The 17510-nt window shown below is 47.5% G+C and overlaps 2 protein-coding genes across 7 annotated transcripts in view; both read right to left on the bottom strand.

The window, feature by feature from the left end:
* The window catches only part of LOC128872468 (band 3 anion exchange protein), a 49536-nt gene extending 48285 nt beyond the window's left edge, over window positions 1-1251 (bottom strand). The window contains exon 1 of the mRNA XM_054115193.1: window positions 681-1251. The gene's annotated coding sequence lies outside the window, so the exon portion shown is untranslated. The remainder of the gene's footprint in view (window positions 1-680) is intronic.
* A 1822-nt stretch (window positions 1252-3073) lies between these two features.
* The window catches only part of LOC128872466 (disco-interacting protein 2), a 45363-nt gene continuing 30926 nt past the window's right edge, over window positions 3074-17510 (bottom strand). For 4 of the 6 annotated variants that reach the window (XM_054115183.1, XM_054115182.1, XM_054115181.1 and 1 more), the window contains 12 exons: window positions 16751-16945; window positions 15440-15932; window positions 14241-14577; window positions 13340-14153; window positions 12828-13258; window positions 11762-11993; window positions 10586-10716; window positions 10127-10513; window positions 9338-9673; window positions 8972-9268; window positions 8339-8892; window positions 3074-8184 (listed from right to left, as the gene is read on the bottom strand). In XM_054115183.1, coding sequence (XP_053971158.1) covers window positions 7932-8184; window positions 8339-8892; window positions 8972-9268; window positions 9338-9673; window positions 10127-10513; window positions 10586-10716; window positions 11762-11993; window positions 12828-13258; window positions 13340-14153; window positions 14241-14577; window positions 15440-15932; window positions 16751-16945 — 4460 coding nt within the window. In that variant the 3' untranslated portion in view covers window positions 3074-7931. The remainder of the gene's footprint in view (window positions 8185-8338; window positions 8893-8971; window positions 9269-9337; window positions 9674-10126; window positions 10514-10585; window positions 10717-11761; window positions 11994-12827; window positions 13259-13339; window positions 14154-14240; window positions 14578-15439; window positions 15933-16750; window positions 16946-17510) is intronic. The other 2 variants (XM_054115184.1, XM_054115180.1) reach the window with 1 other exon arrangement.

A 17510-nucleotide genomic window follows, 5' to 3' on the forward strand; every position in this document is an offset into this window, starting at 1 on the left:
TAAGAAGCGAAGACTGTTATTTTGTAAATCTTGGGGGTTAGGTCTGGGTTAGGGCATTCGTCGATGATCGTATACAATTACTTCGTTTTATGTATTCCACGATAGCAATCGCGCAGACTTCGAGCGGACTGCATAAAAGAGGGTCGAAACGATACATAACTTTGTCGCGTACAAAAAAGAGATGGAAAAAGAACTTTTCCAGGTTCGGTGTCGTTATTAACGAACAAACGGTACTATAAGAAGCGATCGAATACGTACGCAGCAGAAATCTGTTACTTTGTAAATCTTGCGAATTGGGGGTTAGGTGCACACTATTCCGAATAGATGCATCCGTAGTAGCGCGTGCTACGCGAATACCTTTGTAAGCAACTTCGCAAATTTCTAGCAACAATTCCAAATGGAATTCCAATTCCAAAATAACGAGCGGGATAGCGCGGATATCAAAAAATTCGAGACGCTTCGCGCGAACGATCGCAACGAAGGATGCCACGCATCGGTGACAACTAAAATGGCCACGTGATTAGTCACAGATTTCTGATCGCGCGTACCGAAATCGCCGATCTTAACGCAACGTTACGAACGGATGCGGCGCGATCGAAGGATCGGTCGAATCTTCCAGATTGCGGCGCGTGTCGGGCGAGTAGAAGATCGATATCGGAGGGAAAAAGTCGTTCGCTTACCTTTTTCTGGAATCGGTGCGCGTCGAGCCGTTCCTGGGGGTAGCGTGGCCGTCCTGTCTCTCGATCGACGAAAGAGACGCTACGTTTTCGACGCTTTGCCGGTAATTTCTTCGCTCGTTCTAACCGCTCGAACGCACGATCATTGTCTTCGAGCGGCACCGCGTCGCCGGGACGGCCAAACCACGTACAGTCGGCGTCTAACGAGTTTTCTTTCTTCGTCTATCGGCGTGCACGAGGGATCGCGTACGCGAGCGCACTGTCACTGACGAACTGTTCGGTTCGACTGAACACCGTTTACCACGGTTCCCTCGGGAAACGTTGCTCTCGTTCTTCCTTTAACGCGGCCGAGACCGATGGACGCGGCGGATGAACAACGAATGCCATGGATGGAGGGGAACGGAGACGGAGAGGGAGAGAAAGAAAGAAAAAGGAAGGAACGAAACGGAATCAAATTTCTATGGTAGCCAATCGTGGTGCTCCGCTATCTTTCCCGCGAGAATCGTCGAATTGCCGCGCATTTTAGACCAACGTTTCTCGAATCGTATTCCGCACCGCGCGAACATATTTCACGATGATTCGCGATTAATTATTTAAACGGTAATAAATTAATTTTACGTACTCTCGGCGTATAACAGCTTCCCGGCGGAGTAACTTTTAACGTTATTCTTTTGATTATCGACGTAGCGAACGAATAGACAGCGGAACACTCGGGAACACTGTTTTGGCGGGTTTTCCATGGACTTTATATATCGCGATGAAAACTACGAAAAAGTACGGCTAGCTGTGCACAGATGGCGTTTACGAAGAACGAACTGTGCAGCGTACAAATTTTTCCCTTTTACGGATCGTACTTCGCGATTCGACATGCTTTGGTATATACAGTCGTTGTAGTAAATATTCGTGCAGGAACCATTTGTATGTATAAAATAAATTTATTTATAAAATAAGTGGTTCCCGTACGAATACCGCCTACACTGACTGTACGTACTTCGCTCTTCTTATTTAGAAACGTAGCTCCGATTGATTCTTAGTCGTTTATAAATAAGACTAGAGTCGTACAAGAACTCGAAACATTTTTTTCGTAACTCGAGGGATTAAGGTTAAGTGACGCGTAATCCGTGATTACGGTTACCGAGGAATCGATAATCGTGATTAACTATTAGCGAATAATTAGACACGATTAGGTCCGAAAGATTACGTATTACTGATTTCTAGATTACGAACGTCGCTTTCGAGTGTCGATCAATCTGACGATTGTAAGTGGTCGTTAAAAAAGTAATCGCTACGAGCGACAGTTTTACAAATAAGAAAGCGATTTCTATAGCTTAGGAGAATCGCCGAAAGATTTAACGTTTGAGAAATACTGGCATAGACTGGGGAAGGGCGCATTCGAATAGCTTTAGGTAATTATTTATAATAGCGTTGATCTCACCAATTTCATCAGCCTTGAGATATGCTGGAGGGGGCACTGTGTATTCTGGACCAAAGCGAACATCGATCGCTCTTGATTTTTGACACGTTACCGACGACCGTTAATCGGCTTTTTTACATAGAAATTTTGTTCGCGTAAATTCTACCAATCTCTGCCAGTTACAGAGTTGTACGTTATAAACGAGGTCGCTACTCGCGCGAGCACCGGGTTGCCTCTTGCTAGGAGCTCTCCGATGGCAACTACACAAAGGAAACTAATTACTTTCGTTTTTTAATTGGCGATGTCGGCGCTATCGCAAATAATTGTAATCAAGAGGGGAGTCTGGTCCAACTAATAATTTCCAGATATAATTAATTTTTGTTATTGAAACTTTTTTTACATATAAAGGGACGTTCAAAGAAGAAAATTTGACAGCGTAGATTTAACTTGAACGTATACATATATAGAAATAGTAGTCGCAAGGAAAGGATTATATATATATGTGTACATGTAAAAAAAGTTTCAATAGCAAAAATTAATTATATCTGGAAATTATATGCATTAGAAAAATACATTAGCTGGACCAGACTCCCCCCTTAATTCTACCGGAAACAAGAAAAGATTAAATCTATCGCTCGTCACGAATAGCGTGTACAAATATCGCGATCGTTATCCTCGAATTTACATGAGTACATGCATAAAAAAAAAGTTGACTCATCGGTTTCGTCACGTTCAGTGAACCGTCACGTGTCACGTTCGTAACCCAAAACGTTTACAAACAAAGAACGGCGAAACCGGTTCGTAAGGCGCGCGCGATCGCGCAAAATGTAAGTTCGAATATATACAATGGTGTTTCGCCGAGACAATTTCTGTTCGGTAATTAATACGTAAATAAAACGATGCACGAGGAAGGGAATTTGTTACGTTTACCTCGACGGAAGGAGGAGAGACGTGGAGACGGAGGTGTAAACACAGTCGGGGCTCGTTGCAAAAAATGTACATTACGTTTATTGATGTTAGCTCGCGAAGCTCCTCGTGAATATCGAGTGGATTACAAAGAGGCGCTCGGTTCGAAGGGTCTGAGGAGTGATTTTTTTACGTCGCGATGACGACGCGCGACCGTCCGTAAGGGACGTCGGTCGTGTACATTTCCTTTCTTTCACCATTTTGCTTCAAACAAGAAAAGAAAAAAAAAAAAGAGAGGAGTCCGCTACGGACTATAATGAATTGCTACGACGTTTCTATCGTCCGGATTCCGTTTCGACTCCGCGTTACGCATCTCCCGACCGTTGTCCCGACGACGGAGACAAGGCGGGCGATGAGAACGTCGCTTGGTACCGGAGGAGATCGATACGCGAAAGTATTAATAATGATATTCTCGTCCGATCGATGCAGGCGAAATGCTACGGCTTGGTAAGGACAGTGACCGTTTATATTATTCTGTCGTAATATTTATACTTCAACGTACAAACTATATCGTACCTTCGTAACCTCTAACGCAATCGGGGTACAGGGGTAATTATTTACACAGCCTAGGACCATTTCGCGTGGTCCAGGATTACGCGGTACAAGTTTCAAACGAGATCCGCAGACTCGTCGATCCACGATCAACCTCCTCGTCTCGGGTCCAGCATGACAACACGCGATCGTTAATGATGACAAGTATCTCCACATTCCTATCAACTAGTTATCAACATTTATACATAATACAACCAAGTTCCTCGCACGCACGCACTCTCAGCCCCCATTCGTAGGATTGCGCGAACGTTCTCGCCTCCACCCTTTTTTTTTTTCTTTATCGCTTTTACAGGGTGTCCCAAAAATGTTGTAACACCTTGAAAGAGGCGATTCGGGAGGTGATTTGAAACAACTTTTTCCTTAGCGAAAATGTTGTTCGAGGCTTCGTTAAGGAGATATCAAGAGAAAGGCCCCGGACCAATCAGAGCGCGAGTTTGTCGGTGGGCGGTAGCGGTAGGCGTGGCTACGCGCTCTGATTGGTCGGGCCTTTCTCTTAATATCTCCTTAACGAAGCCTCGGACAACATTTTCACTAAGGAAAAAGTTGTTTCAAATCACCCCCCGAATCGCCTCTTTCAAGGTGTTACAACATTTTTGGGACACCCTGTATAATCCCGATCGGCGTTACCGCGTCTCGTTGAAAACAACGAAAATTACCGCGCTCGCACGTGCCGCTTTCGACCTAATACCCTAACGAGTCCGTCTCAATTTTGTACTCGCAGATCGCACGAAAGTATTTCTAACGGTTACGGAGACGAAAGACGTTTTCCTACGCGACAGATGAATAACGAAACAGGATACCGTGATTGCAAACTTTTCGCACAGGAGGAAAACGTTTGACGCTTCGAATAACTCGCGCGTCGCGTCATTGGTCTCCACGTTAAGGCTCGGATACCTCGAACGAAAATTAAATAATAATACTTGCAACGGAAATGAAAAGGTCGAGACGTCGCGAAGAACTGTCTTCTCGATCGTTCTAGAATTCTCGTGATACGTGCAACGAAAGCTCCGTCGGTTTTGAACAAAGGCACGAGGAACGACCTGCGCGTTCGTTAATCGGCACGATTAAGAGCGCGCGGTGGTTTTTGTTGTTGGTCTTGCAGCGAACGTTTCTTGATGCGTGAAAGCGAAAAAGGACGCAAGGTGACATGGCACGATACCTTAATGATTAGAAAAAGGACAGGGAACGAATCGATGGAAACGCGTTCGATACCTTTTGCATTCGAAACGTTTTACGCTTTCGCTTGTTGAGTTAGAAGGGGATACTGGCTAATCGACCGGAAAAGCGAGACTGGAAAAATGCGTATCCGTGATCGAGGTCTTCCTTTGACACGTTCGCGCCGGCGGTGTTCGGCGTTCTCGCCTACACGCCGACGCGAACCTGTTAAGGACGCGAGAGCAACGGCGGTCGTTCGCCAAAAAAACAAATTGGTCGAACTGGCTACCTCGCCTCTGCGCGACGCGTTTATCGTAAGATCGCAAAACGATGCTTGTAGTCGGATACGACCGCAAAAGGTTCTCGGAAATGTAACGCGCGTCGAAGAAAGGGATACCGATTCACCTGCTTCCGATACGTATTTACATGGACGCCTGTAAACGGGCGTCCGGGTGTCGGGGACAATTAATTATCATAATTCGCGTATCGCGTTAACGAAGCTGCCGTTCGGTCGAGGAAACGTAACCAACGTGTATAAATTAATACGAACCGTCGACAAAACCTGATCGTAAAGCTAAAGATAAATTCGCGCGAACGCAGAAACACGGAAACGTTAACCATTAACGAGAAGAACATTGCACAAAATGCTGGCGCGTTAGCGAAACGCTCGGCTAGGCGCTAAACGCGTGTCGAGAAAAATAGGCCTCGCCGGTCCAGCTGTTGCGTAACGTTCGAACAAAATTGCGGACGACGAAACAAATTCTCTTTAATAATTAACACCGCGAGCCTCGTAACGACGCGGAACTGCGATTCGCGGTAGTCGGGCATACGACACCTCCGGAGCAGCGTGTCGTCGTGTTAAAATAAGAATATAAAATTATAAAACTATCAACAAATGTACAGATCGGTAGAGAACATTGTCTCGAGAATAATAAAATTCCAAGGAAACGAGAATGGACACGCGATCGACTTTCGGGCTAGGATCTGTTCTCGATTCCATCGAATCGTTCGTAAACGGATAGGCCAACGACGAACCATAAGATTATTTACTCGTTGTTGCTCGAACTCGTTCGTCTTTGGTAATCGACGAAGAGAAAACGATTTACGGGGGTTCGCTTCGAACGACAAAGGTACGGTCCGAATAAATAAAACGACGATTTTAAAACAGGCACGGGAGAACAATGGGAGAATAGGTTTCGACATGAAATTGACAAATATCGACGATCAAAGGAGCGATTCCAACCCGAAAGTTGACGGTCACGACAACGCCGTTGATCTACGTAGATTGAGCAGCTTTGGTCGAGAGGACCGGTCTTACGACGAGAACGCGTTTGTGCGCAAAGAAAGTGAAACGGGAGGAAAATAGAAAAGGGAAAGGAGAAAGTTTGGCGTGTAAAATTGTTCACGCGTGTCTACCGAAGTCAAGACCACGGAGTGTAAACGCATCGACGTTATGTAGCTACTTCGACTGCACTTTTCTTCGAATCAAGATTAAATTCATTGTTTCTTCGCTGTACCGTATCTTTTCGCCTCTAGCCAAGTGGTAGGTTTAATATTTTTGTTCAAATGCCGTCTAAAAGGAGCTGCTCTAAGTATGTGTCCGCAGATCTATACCGTTACAAACGGTCTAAAACCCTGAGATACGATATCGCCTCGGTGCGATTAGTCCTCTCCATGAAAAATTGGCCTGGTAACAAAGTTTCTCTGACGTTATAAAGTTATAAATACGGTGGTTGTTTCTCGCGTGTGCGTTGCATCCGTTGAAGAAATGAATATATCGTGAGAAAATGGACGAACAATATCGCGAATATAATGTAAATCTTCTAAGGTATAAAAGTGCGGCGTTGTGCGCGACGCAGCTAAATATCATCAAATTTCCGATCGATTCGGAGCTGCTCGGTTCCGCTTCCGAAACGATCCACGTCAAAATCGTTGTACGATATAACATAGAAACTGTGTCTTGGAACCAAATCCCGTAAAATCAGATATAGTCGGAGCGATAGCGAACCGTGTGTGTATACGCGTGTATGTGTGTGTATGTGTGTATGTATGTTTTTTTTTTCAGTGACGATACATTAGAAAAAGTTGTCGACAGTTAAAACTTCTCACATTACGATAGAGTATAGATTACGTTGGCTAATCGTTACCTTTACGTAGTAAAAAATCCGTCAAGCTATACGAGTCTACGACAAAGTGTGTATCAAATTCTTTTCATATTTTTTTTTCTCTCCCAAAAACCATCATTCTCTAATAGACACGAGATAATTGTATACCTGTATATAGCTCGTGGAACGATCGTCCAGTTCGAGTAGAGCGCGATTCGACGCCAGGAATCGGCCGGTCTCCTCGTTAAAATAACTTCTTCGGTTTCTCCACTCGTAAAAAAAGCTCACTACCGTTCCGATGTCGTTATCTAAACAACGAAACGACACCGTGTACGTCGTCTTCGACGTTCAGGTAATATACGACGTATAAAAGCACGATTCTAACGACGACAGCCGACTCGCGTCCGTGCCGTGCATTCGTCGTGGCAGTCTGAAGTTCTAAGGTGTACGAGGATTAGATTCGCGCGGGTGCTCCTTCTCTACGGATGGTTCATTGGTAAAATACGTACGGTTACGTAAACTAAATCTCGTTAACCCTCCGAGCATCGATAATGCTACGCTGTGCGTATCGTTTCCAGTGGCTTTTGTCGTCGATTGTTCTACAGTACGGCGAGTCGTCACTCCTCCGTCGACGAGCACGTCCCCGTCCACAAAATACGGTTTTTTCGTTCTTCCGTCGCCTCCGATTACTTTCGTTACTAGAAACCGATACTTCCTAGCGCGAACGGCGAACGCTGACGACCGTACAACTTGAAATTTCGTAGCGCACCCCAAGTTGCGTTACTGTTCGGTGCGCGTTAACGCGATAAACAGTCCGAGTGCTCGAGCCCCCTTTTCAAAGGAGCGGTACAAGCCGTTCGAATGGGACGTTTGCTTAAAAAGCGCGCAAACTCCTCGCGACACGTTCCAGATTCTCCTCAGGAGAGGTATGGTCCTTTTGGAGGAAGGGTGAAATTTTGAAAGGCAGCTCGCGACCTCCGGTCGAGGACGCCAAGCCGTCGACACGACGCCGGTCCGACGGCGTTCGTCGCGTGATGCGTTTCCCAGGTATCTCGATACCGTTCACATGTTGTACGCCACGTAGATAGGATCGAGCTGGTCCGCCAGAAAACCGTCGCGCAAGTGCATCCGTTGCTTCTCGCCGCGTGAATTTATCGGTACCACTCCGGGATCCACTACGACTACCACCCCGACCACCAGGTGGTGCTCCTCGAGGACGGCGCTGGTGACTAACGCCACGAGATCCAATGCCTCGCTCTCGCTTCCGTCGAGTTCCACCACTACTACCAACAGGTTGGTCCAGGTGAATACCGCGCTGCGAACAGAACGAACGTTTTCGTGTGTAGTAAACAAGCAGGCTGTTTGAGAAATACTGTAAGTAGTAGGGTTTCCCAGATAAATCGCGCACCGATGTAATAGAACATTAACTGGATTGATTACGGGAGGATCGATTATCATTGTTTACTCACCATTCGGCAATCTTCTTGTGACATCTCATTACGCTATTCTCGATATCGATCGGGTGGTATCGCATCCCCCTGAGGAGAATAGCCTCGTCGAGTGCTCCGACGACGAACACGGCGTCGTGCAACTCGGCGTCGCCGGGGACGAGATCCGCTTCGGCGGCGGAAGTGTCGCCGGGAACGTCGCTGATAACCGACTGCTGAACACTCTCGGTACGCCTCAAGAAACCGAGATAACCGGTCCTGGCGTAAACCTCGTTCGTGTTTCCGGTCACGAGACGGGCGTTGAAGTGATCCGCGTAATCGCTCTCGTCGCCGTAGATGGTAAAGTAGCCACTGGCGTTGTGAGCGGACTGCACCCATATCTCGCCCAAGTGAGAGTCCCCGCACTGCCCTTTCGTTTCCGGATTGGCGATTATCACTTTTACCCCGGGAAGCAGTTTTCCCGATTCCATGAGGCACAGAGAGTGAGGACTACCCCTTTCGACCAAGGACACGCGGTCGTTGCGCAACGCGCGGAGATCGACGTACACCGTGGACGGTTCCGGACTCGACGCACCCTGTTCAGGTAACAATTATATAGAAAATAGTCTTTGAGAGTCACAAAGGGTTACTTGTCGGATTAGCCTGTATACGAACCTGTAAACAAATGGCGGTGTTCACTCTGCACCCGAAGGAGGTGGACACGGCTCGAGGACTCAGGCCCAAAGCGGAGAAAAGTTTGCTGAAACTCGTGGTAAGCGCGATTCGCGGCCTCTCCTCGGCTACGACCACGCACGTTCTCACGCACGCCAAGCTGACGCCTCGCGCTTTCAGCGCGTGAACGGAGGAACCGAGTCCCTTCGTGCACAGTTCCATTACGCCGTAAGAGCAAAACGTGTCTCTCACTCTGGACTGACTGACCGCCGACAGCCACAACGCTGGATTAGCTTCCACCTACGAGCATCAAGATATCAGAACTGATCGCGCTCTTCGCGGCTCTAGAGCTTTCGGATAGCTACAAACCTCCGACGGCGGTATAAGTATGGAATGATGGCCGCTGTATATACTGCTCAAACACCACAGAGCGAATCCTAATCCCGAGTAAGGATCCAAGCACAGGGCGATGTGTCGCGACGGATACAATTCACAGGCAAGCTTCATGGCACGGCACAGAGACGTCACTGCTGCGTGAGACATCTTAATCCCTGCGAGCATACCCGTGGTCGAGACGCTGAAATCTAGATAAGCCAGCATCTCCGCCGTGGGAGCTCGGTACATAACAGGTAGCTTCTTCTTTGGCATGTCGTCCATATCGAGAATCGTCGGCCAGCTCTTTATGTCGACAACGTTATTCGCCTCCTGATTACCAATTTACCAGTTTAAACAAACGTGACACGTGTCGGCGTGCGCGTGTACAGAGCGATCCATTCGTTTTAACCCTACAGCGAGCATTTATTCGTAATTTCATCGCGTAGTTACATTTAATACTATTTCTTATTAATTTCAAAATACAAAATGCGCTGTGGTATATGCGTCGAGCATTCACAAGGCTCGTTAAACGTGAAACAGTCTTGCCCAGTGATTCCAAAACTGTGATGTATTGTAAATATGTAAAGCGTAAATGTAACACGTAAAAATGTTAGAGAAAGAAAAAGATAAATATGGGAAAAGTTTAACTTCTTCGACTTCGACGATGTAGCGAAGTGTCATTTTACCGACACTTCGAATTCCAAAGAAACTAAACCTGAAGAAACATTACACGGATCCACTTGTACACGAAATAACGAGAAATCGATGTCGCCATCGTTGTACCTTCGTTTTCAGCAGTTTCAGGAGATTCTGATTCGTGAGCACGAGCACGGACTTACTGACGTCCACGATCATGCGGACAGTGGGCAGAGTGGTCTGGAGGTTTTGAGGATGAGGCGGCCTGATCGTGACTGGCACGGCTCCAACGTAGAGGCAACCGTAGAACGCGCATATCAAGTCTGTACCGGGAGGAAATATTAATGCCACGTGGTCCCCGGTATTGATCCGTCCGCGGTCCAACAAAAGATTCCCGATTCGCTCGGCTTTCTTGTGCAGTTGCGAGCAGGACAGGGAAGTCGCCACCGCTCCCTTGGCGTTCAACGACGTGAATATCACGTGGTCGGAGGTACTGACTGCCCGCCATCGAAGAATCTCCGAGATGAATTGATACTGAAAATATCGTGCACGTGAATGACGGAGTTGGGAACCGTAGAAGAATAATAAAAAAAGGGGGGATCGTACCTTTTTAGCGTTATCGCTGTCCTCGTCCAAGACACCCATGTCCCGTCCTTGAGCCGAGGCCAATCTATTACCCTGAACAATGTTGCCCACCATGACACTGGCCGGACCAACGTCTGCAACAGAATCCCCCGCTACACGCCCCCGCACCATTCCGTTAGTAAACCAACACAAACACTCAACCCAATAATGAGTAGCTCACACACTCTCCCCTGACTGAGGCCGGAAAAATCAAAGCACTACATAGGTACGTTACTGGCAACGAATTGGTTCGTTATTGTCGATAGGCGATTAACGCGCGCCCTTGTACGGGGCGTGATCGGAGCATTCCATAAACTGTACATACTCGACAAAAAAAAAAAGAAAAAAAAAGAGAGAGAAGAAAGAATGCAACGCTTTTAAAAAAAAATATACAGCGATGTGAAATCAATCAACGAAGCGTTAGTGTAATAAAAACGAAATAATTAAAATTGTAATTCCTCGAAAGCTGTGTTTTCTTACGTACCAGTCGTGAGAATTGTATATACAGAGCGTATCGAAAAAGAGTCTCACATCGCTAGGCGATAATTCGTCTATAGCCATTAGACTGCTACGGGGTGTTCGGAGCTCAGCCAAAAGAAAGAAGGGCGAAAAATAAGAGGATACATGCTAAGCGTTAAAAATTACTTCGACGGTAGGATAAATTAACAGTACATGATATGTAGCAAGAGACGGTTATATACTTTGTACATCTGTGCTAAAAGTCACTAAAAAGCCTACGCAAAGTGTTACGTTTCTTCGCGCGTTAATTCAGGATTCTCGACGAAGAATGAAATCCGAACAACAACTGCTCATTCATTCTCTCATTAATCATTCTCATAAACATCTCCGACGAAACCAACGATCCAACGAATCGGCGGAAGATCTTCACCGCGGAAATATCGCTCGAATATCGGAAATACCCTTCCAACGGATCGCGAGTTATCCGGTGTTCTTCGCCGATTCGCTGGACCGTCGTCGCTTAAATTACAACGTGTAAAGAAAAAAACGTGGAAATGTTAAAAACCAAGAAAAGAGAGTGTATATATTGTCCTTTTGCTTGCTGACATTCATGTATAATTCGATTAAAGTCCGTAAATTTTATCTATGTACCTGAAGTTCGGGGGCTTAGTACTCGCAGGTGAAAATGCAATCGCTTACCTGAATGGACCTCGCGTGGTTTTGGTAGATTCGTAACGCAAGTGTGCGGACAAAGCAGAACATTAGCCGGGTGTAGTGTACCCTCTAGAAAACGTCTTTTCGTTTCCGACAGGTGGATACCGCCCAGCGGCGTTTTCGGCAGGTAATTCGGCGGGACCAGCGCCAGACAGTATATCCCGACGGCGTGAATCGAATCCACCGCTTGGAGAACTCGCGACATCCATTGGAAGCTCTGAGGAAGTGAAACACGAGTTAAAATTTCGTCTACGCGACGTGGAGTATGTGACGCCTTGAGAACCAGAGTGGCCAAAGTAACATCTTTTTTATTTAAATTGCGGTATGGCCTAAAGCGACGTACACTTAATTTCTTCGATCATTAACAGATGGCAACACAGAGCTTGCTTGTTTTTATTTTAAGTGCACGGGGCTCTCTTACTCCCATATCGCACTACTATGTGTACATCGAGTTATTGCACTTATCTGATTCTTTCTCATATTTTTCCATTACTTATAACGAGCTTCGATAGCGGGATGACGAGCGTTAAGATTTAGACAAAAACTTACGCCATAGGCTTTCCTATACCTCGTATGTGTTCGCCGGCCCTAACCCAACTAAACTGTAACGAATTCTTGCCAAATAGGTCCAATTTCTCTTTATAACTCGGTACCGTAATTTTGTCGACTACTTTGGTTCTCATCGCCTCATATATAGCGATGGAACATCATCTAGGATCTTTCCGACGAGAACGCTCCGTGTCCAACAACCGACGCAGAGAACAGAGCGATTCCCTTTCGCAATCGTTTCGGTTCATAAATGGGTAACCCCTACGAAATTTTATCTCGATCGCATAACGAGAAAACAACGCGATCTACCGAGGATAATCCACGACCTTGCGCAGCTGGTTGATTCTAATCGGATCATTCGGAAAACAACCATCTGTGAACCATCGTTGTTCGCGACTATCGGTTGTCGGATGCTCGTAAGGCTTCTGTTTGGACTCGGCGAGGCTTTAACGGGCATCGAGCGTCTCGTCTGAAAGAGCCGTTAATGCTACTCGAAACGTACTTCCTCCTCGCTGCAATCGGGTCGCTGTTCCGCAACCACGCATATTCGTTCGTCCCTCAGAACGCGAACGCTGAACACGGCTATTCTGCCGCGATAAATGAACTTCATGGGTTCCACGGCGAGAACCGTGGCTATGATGTCGTCAGCGTTGTGCTTTCTTCCTGTGACAGTCATCAAGCCATCGCGCGAACCGCAGACGAAAACCAGACCACCCGGTCCAAGAAAGCCTAGCAAACCGGAACGAGTGTACTCCACGTCGCCCAACGGAGTCCCGTCGGCTTGCAACGGAGCCACTTTGAAAGTGTTATTTGTCAGCCCTTGCAGTCCCCAGTACTGGTTCCCCGTGGCGGAACTGTGCACGCAGATCTCGCCCACTTCGTCCGTCTTGCAGATGAACGGCTGCCCTTCCATCTTGATCACGACCACGATACCTATAGTCGACGAAAACATTTTTGTATCAGCGAGCTTCGATAGCGGGATGACGAGCGTTAAGATTCAGATAAAAAACTTACTTCCAGGCATAACTTGACCGCAGTCCTGAAGCGTCAAAGAAGTCAGGGAATTCTCTTGGTCGACTCGAACGACCCCGTAACTCAGTCCGGACATGGAGAGCACGCCTCGTCCAGTCGCGTTGACGCCAGCGCGGCCCGGTCTTCTGACCGAGACGGTCAGGGCTTCGCTGGAGGACGCGCACGGACAGACCGCGTCCGGTCTCAAACCTTTGGACTGGAACACGGAGAGGAATTGATCGCAGGAGGAAAGGGACCAGGGATTGGCGCCGTCGGCGACCAATAGAAGTCTCAGCGACGACAGAGAGATGTCCTTGTGGTCCTTCGTGGCCAACAGGCCCCAGTGAAGGTCCCGGGACTTCACCACGGCTACGCTGGCCCGGTGCTTCGTGATCATTTGCATCCAACTAGCGGGATTCACTTTCATCAGAGCGTACGGAATGAAGATCACGTGCATTCCGTTCAGAACGCTGGTCAGGGTGCTGTGCCAGAGACCGACTTCTCGTTTGAAATCCAGAACGCACACAGCGTTCTCGCCTTCTGTGTAACCGCAGGCCTGCGTCAGGCCTCGACAGTGTGACAGCATCGCCGATCTGGTCACCGTCACGCCCATCACCGAGCCATCCTTGTCCGTGGTGTACTCGGTGTACGCAGGGGTGTCGTCCGTCAATCGGGGCGGCGGCAGCCAGTCCTTCGGCGTTTTACCCAAATGTTCCGTCACGAACCAGTGAAGCTTCGGCCAACCTTTGAACGCCACCACCTCGCCAGCCGCGGTCTTTGGCAATCCTTTCAGACAAGCTTCGCTGGTCAACGCCACCTACGGATCAGTTTTACACGTACGGCTTCCTTAACGTCCTCCGACATCCTATCCCTTTAAAACCATCGTTCCCGCGAGCTAACTCACTTGAATTCCGCAGCTTCCTAAAAGAAACCCAATCTGCTGCGAGCCCGCGTCCCGGCGCGTCAAAGGGACCTCGATCGGCACAGGTACGATCCCGGCCTGGAGGCAACCGTAGAACGCGCACATGAAGCTTATCGGGTCGTTGTTCGGGTAAACCAGGGCGATCCTGTCGCCGGGCTTCAGACAGCAATCGCCGCCGCGACTCAGAGCCTTGTTCAGCAGCGTGTACGCTATTTTATGGGAACGGCTCAGAAGCTTTCCGTAAGTCAGCGTTACGCAGAGCTTCCCGTTCGGATCGAGGACAGTCGCCACTGGCGCTTTGTACGTTGCCGAACCATACCTATGCAAACAGACCGTTATTGACGGACGACGAAACGTTTCGACGAAATATACAGTCAGTCGGTATGAATTTCTTGATGTATATATATGAATATATACATGTATAAGCTTATTCATACATGTACATTCATTATCTCCCTCTCTCTCCCTATACATATATATATATATATATAAAATTTTCATCACAAATTATACACATATATATATTTTTTTGAAATATATAATGAACAAAAAATATATATATATGTATATATATATACAATTCGTGATGAAAATGTTATATATATATACATAGAGAGAGAGAGAGTGAAAGGGAGATAATAAATGTACATATACGAAGAAGCTTATACATGTATATATTTACATGTAGGTTGTATATGTATACAATATATAAGCAGACCTAACCCAGACCTAACCCAGACCTAAAATTTTCATCTCGAATTATATATATATATATTTTTTATTAAATATATAATGAACAAAAAAAAATATATATGTGTATATATATAATTCGCGATGAAAATTTTAGGTAAAATTTGAAAATCACGAGTTGGGCTCGCGATGAAAATTTTAGATCGAACTTGAAAATCACGAGTTAGGCTCGTGATGAAAATTTTAGACGAACTTGAAAATCACGAGTCCGACTCGCGATGATATTTTAGGCCAAACTTGCAAATCACGAGTCTGGCTCGCGACGGTATTGCATTTTCCATTCGACTACGAATATCCGGTGACCCGAGGTCGCTTCAATTGCCGGGTCAATTGTTAACAACCTTCCAATAGTTGCTTACAGCCGATGTGTATTTTTGTACATCGCGTGGAAAGTGTCGCGAGTAAACTTTATGGAAGTATCTCCGTCTCACCTTAGTATGGCAGCCTCGAGGGACCTGGGCAAGCCAGCGGGCACCGAGAACGGCTCGCCGACCGCTGAGGTCATGGAACCGCCCTCGGGTTTAGGAGCGTTCGGGTCCTTCGGGTTGGCGGCGATCTCTAGCTCGATGTCGTCGTCCTCGTAGAACTCGGGCAGCGGTCGTCGCTTCGGCCGCTTCAAGGTGTTGAGCAGCTGTTGAATCTTCGCGGAGACCTTCCAACGGCCGGTGGTCCCGGTATTGTTCTGATCCTCGACGACGTGATAGCGATTCACTCGATCGGCCCCTGGCCGCCTAGTCGACTGCTGGGCGGCTGGCGTGTTGCTCGTGTGCGTCACGTCCGGCGGCTGGATGTTGCAGTAAGCATGGGGCGTGTATTCCGCGATGTCCGTGATGTCCGCGCCAGGAGGTCTCCTAGCCGGTGGTCTCGGAGGTGGAGGCGTGTCTCGGGCCGAACCGGTGCTGCTGGTGTCCGACAGTCCTGTGCCTAAAAGTCCAACGTGAAACGCCTCCGAGCACCGCCGATCTCTCCGCCATTATTTCTCAATGAAAATGAAACGGGCGCGTCGATCGCTAATCACGGGCCGATATTGCGCGAAACTTTCTACTTGGCGACCTCGACCGCTCTTATCGTCGAGATACCGGACTCTTCTTTCGCGTTTATCTCGCGCGAGTATCTATATACGCGTATTCTCGACGACGAGAATTATTCTTTGTCCATATCGCTGTGCCAGATACCAAAGTCGTAATTGTTTTCCATCGAAGGTGTCCATCGCGATAACTCGAAGTCTCGAGCTACTTAACCGATCGTTCGGTCCTCGGATCGCTGACGAAGCAGCTCCGCTGGCTTTTAATCTCTGAAAGCTTCGAACAATATCGACCGGAAAGAACCCGAGTCGCGGGAGGGTCGTTGCGCGTGAACTCGAAACTAACGAAACGACGGATGAAACTCTCACCCTGATTCCACGTGGCCGGCGACGCGTTTCGATGAAATTGAAATACAATACTCAGCCTCGAGGGCACGAAGCGATCGATTTAGCGCGAAACGACCGTGGAAGGCTAAACATTTTTCTCGATAAACAGTTTCTTTCGGGCGACTGTCTCGGAATATCTCGACAACGTATTCGCATTAACGATCGCGATAAACCGAATCCGATCGACGGCAGAGCCCCGCGACCAGTTCCGTCTTCCGTCGAAAGCAAATAAACGTGACGGTGTCTGGCCGCTCGAACGAATTTACGGGGCGATTCTTTGCCTCGAGTCGCGAGCGAAGGATAGAAAATGTTAGATTCGAAGAAAGTATACCCGTCGGACCACCAGCACCGGGACTTTCCTCGGTGACCACGCTGTCCTCGTCGCTGCTCGATTCTCCGCTGTCGCGACGGTCCCGGTCGGGACTCCTGGCCATCACGGAAGTTCTCTTCGATGGCATCGGCAGGGACGGCTTCGGACGACCCTGCATCGCCGCCAAAGCCTGCTGCACCGCCTCCTGGCGCACCTCTGTGCATTCAGAGTCGAACGATCAACTAAACAACCTCTCAACGCTTTCGACGCGTTCGCGTACTCTACAGAACACGCGCACGGATATCCTGAAACGGGCAACTTGCACTTTCAACTATGCGGATAAGCGTTCGCGCAAAATCCACGGACTCTGTCACTGAAATTCTTCGCGACCGTTCGCTCGACACGGATAGGTACTCCATTTATCTTTGCGCGGTCGAAAGTTCCGTTCCGCGGACGAATTCGATTCGAAATTTCGTTATTCGGAACTCTAGGTCGATGAATAAAATACGCAGGCACGGTTCGACGTCATCGAGCGTATTTTATGGACGCACCTTAATTTTTAAGCAATTTTTAAAAAAATAACATTTTTATTATTAGATTGCCTCTATAAGGCCATTTTCAAGAGTGGAGAATTTTCAAGAATTTTAAATCAAACCTTGGACATTTTTATATGAATTTCGAGTACAAGACGCACTTGAATTTTTAAGCAATTTTTAAAAATGGAGAATTTTCATGAATTTTAAACCAAACCTTGGACATTTTTATATGAATTTCGAATGCA

The sequence above is a fragment of the Hylaeus volcanicus genome, chromosome 2 (genome assembly GCF_026283585.1).
Source record: "Hylaeus volcanicus isolate JK05 chromosome 2, UHH_iyHylVolc1.0_haploid, whole genome shotgun sequence".
NCBI lineage: Eukaryota > Metazoa > Arthropoda > Insecta > Hymenoptera > Colletidae > Hylaeus > Hylaeus volcanicus.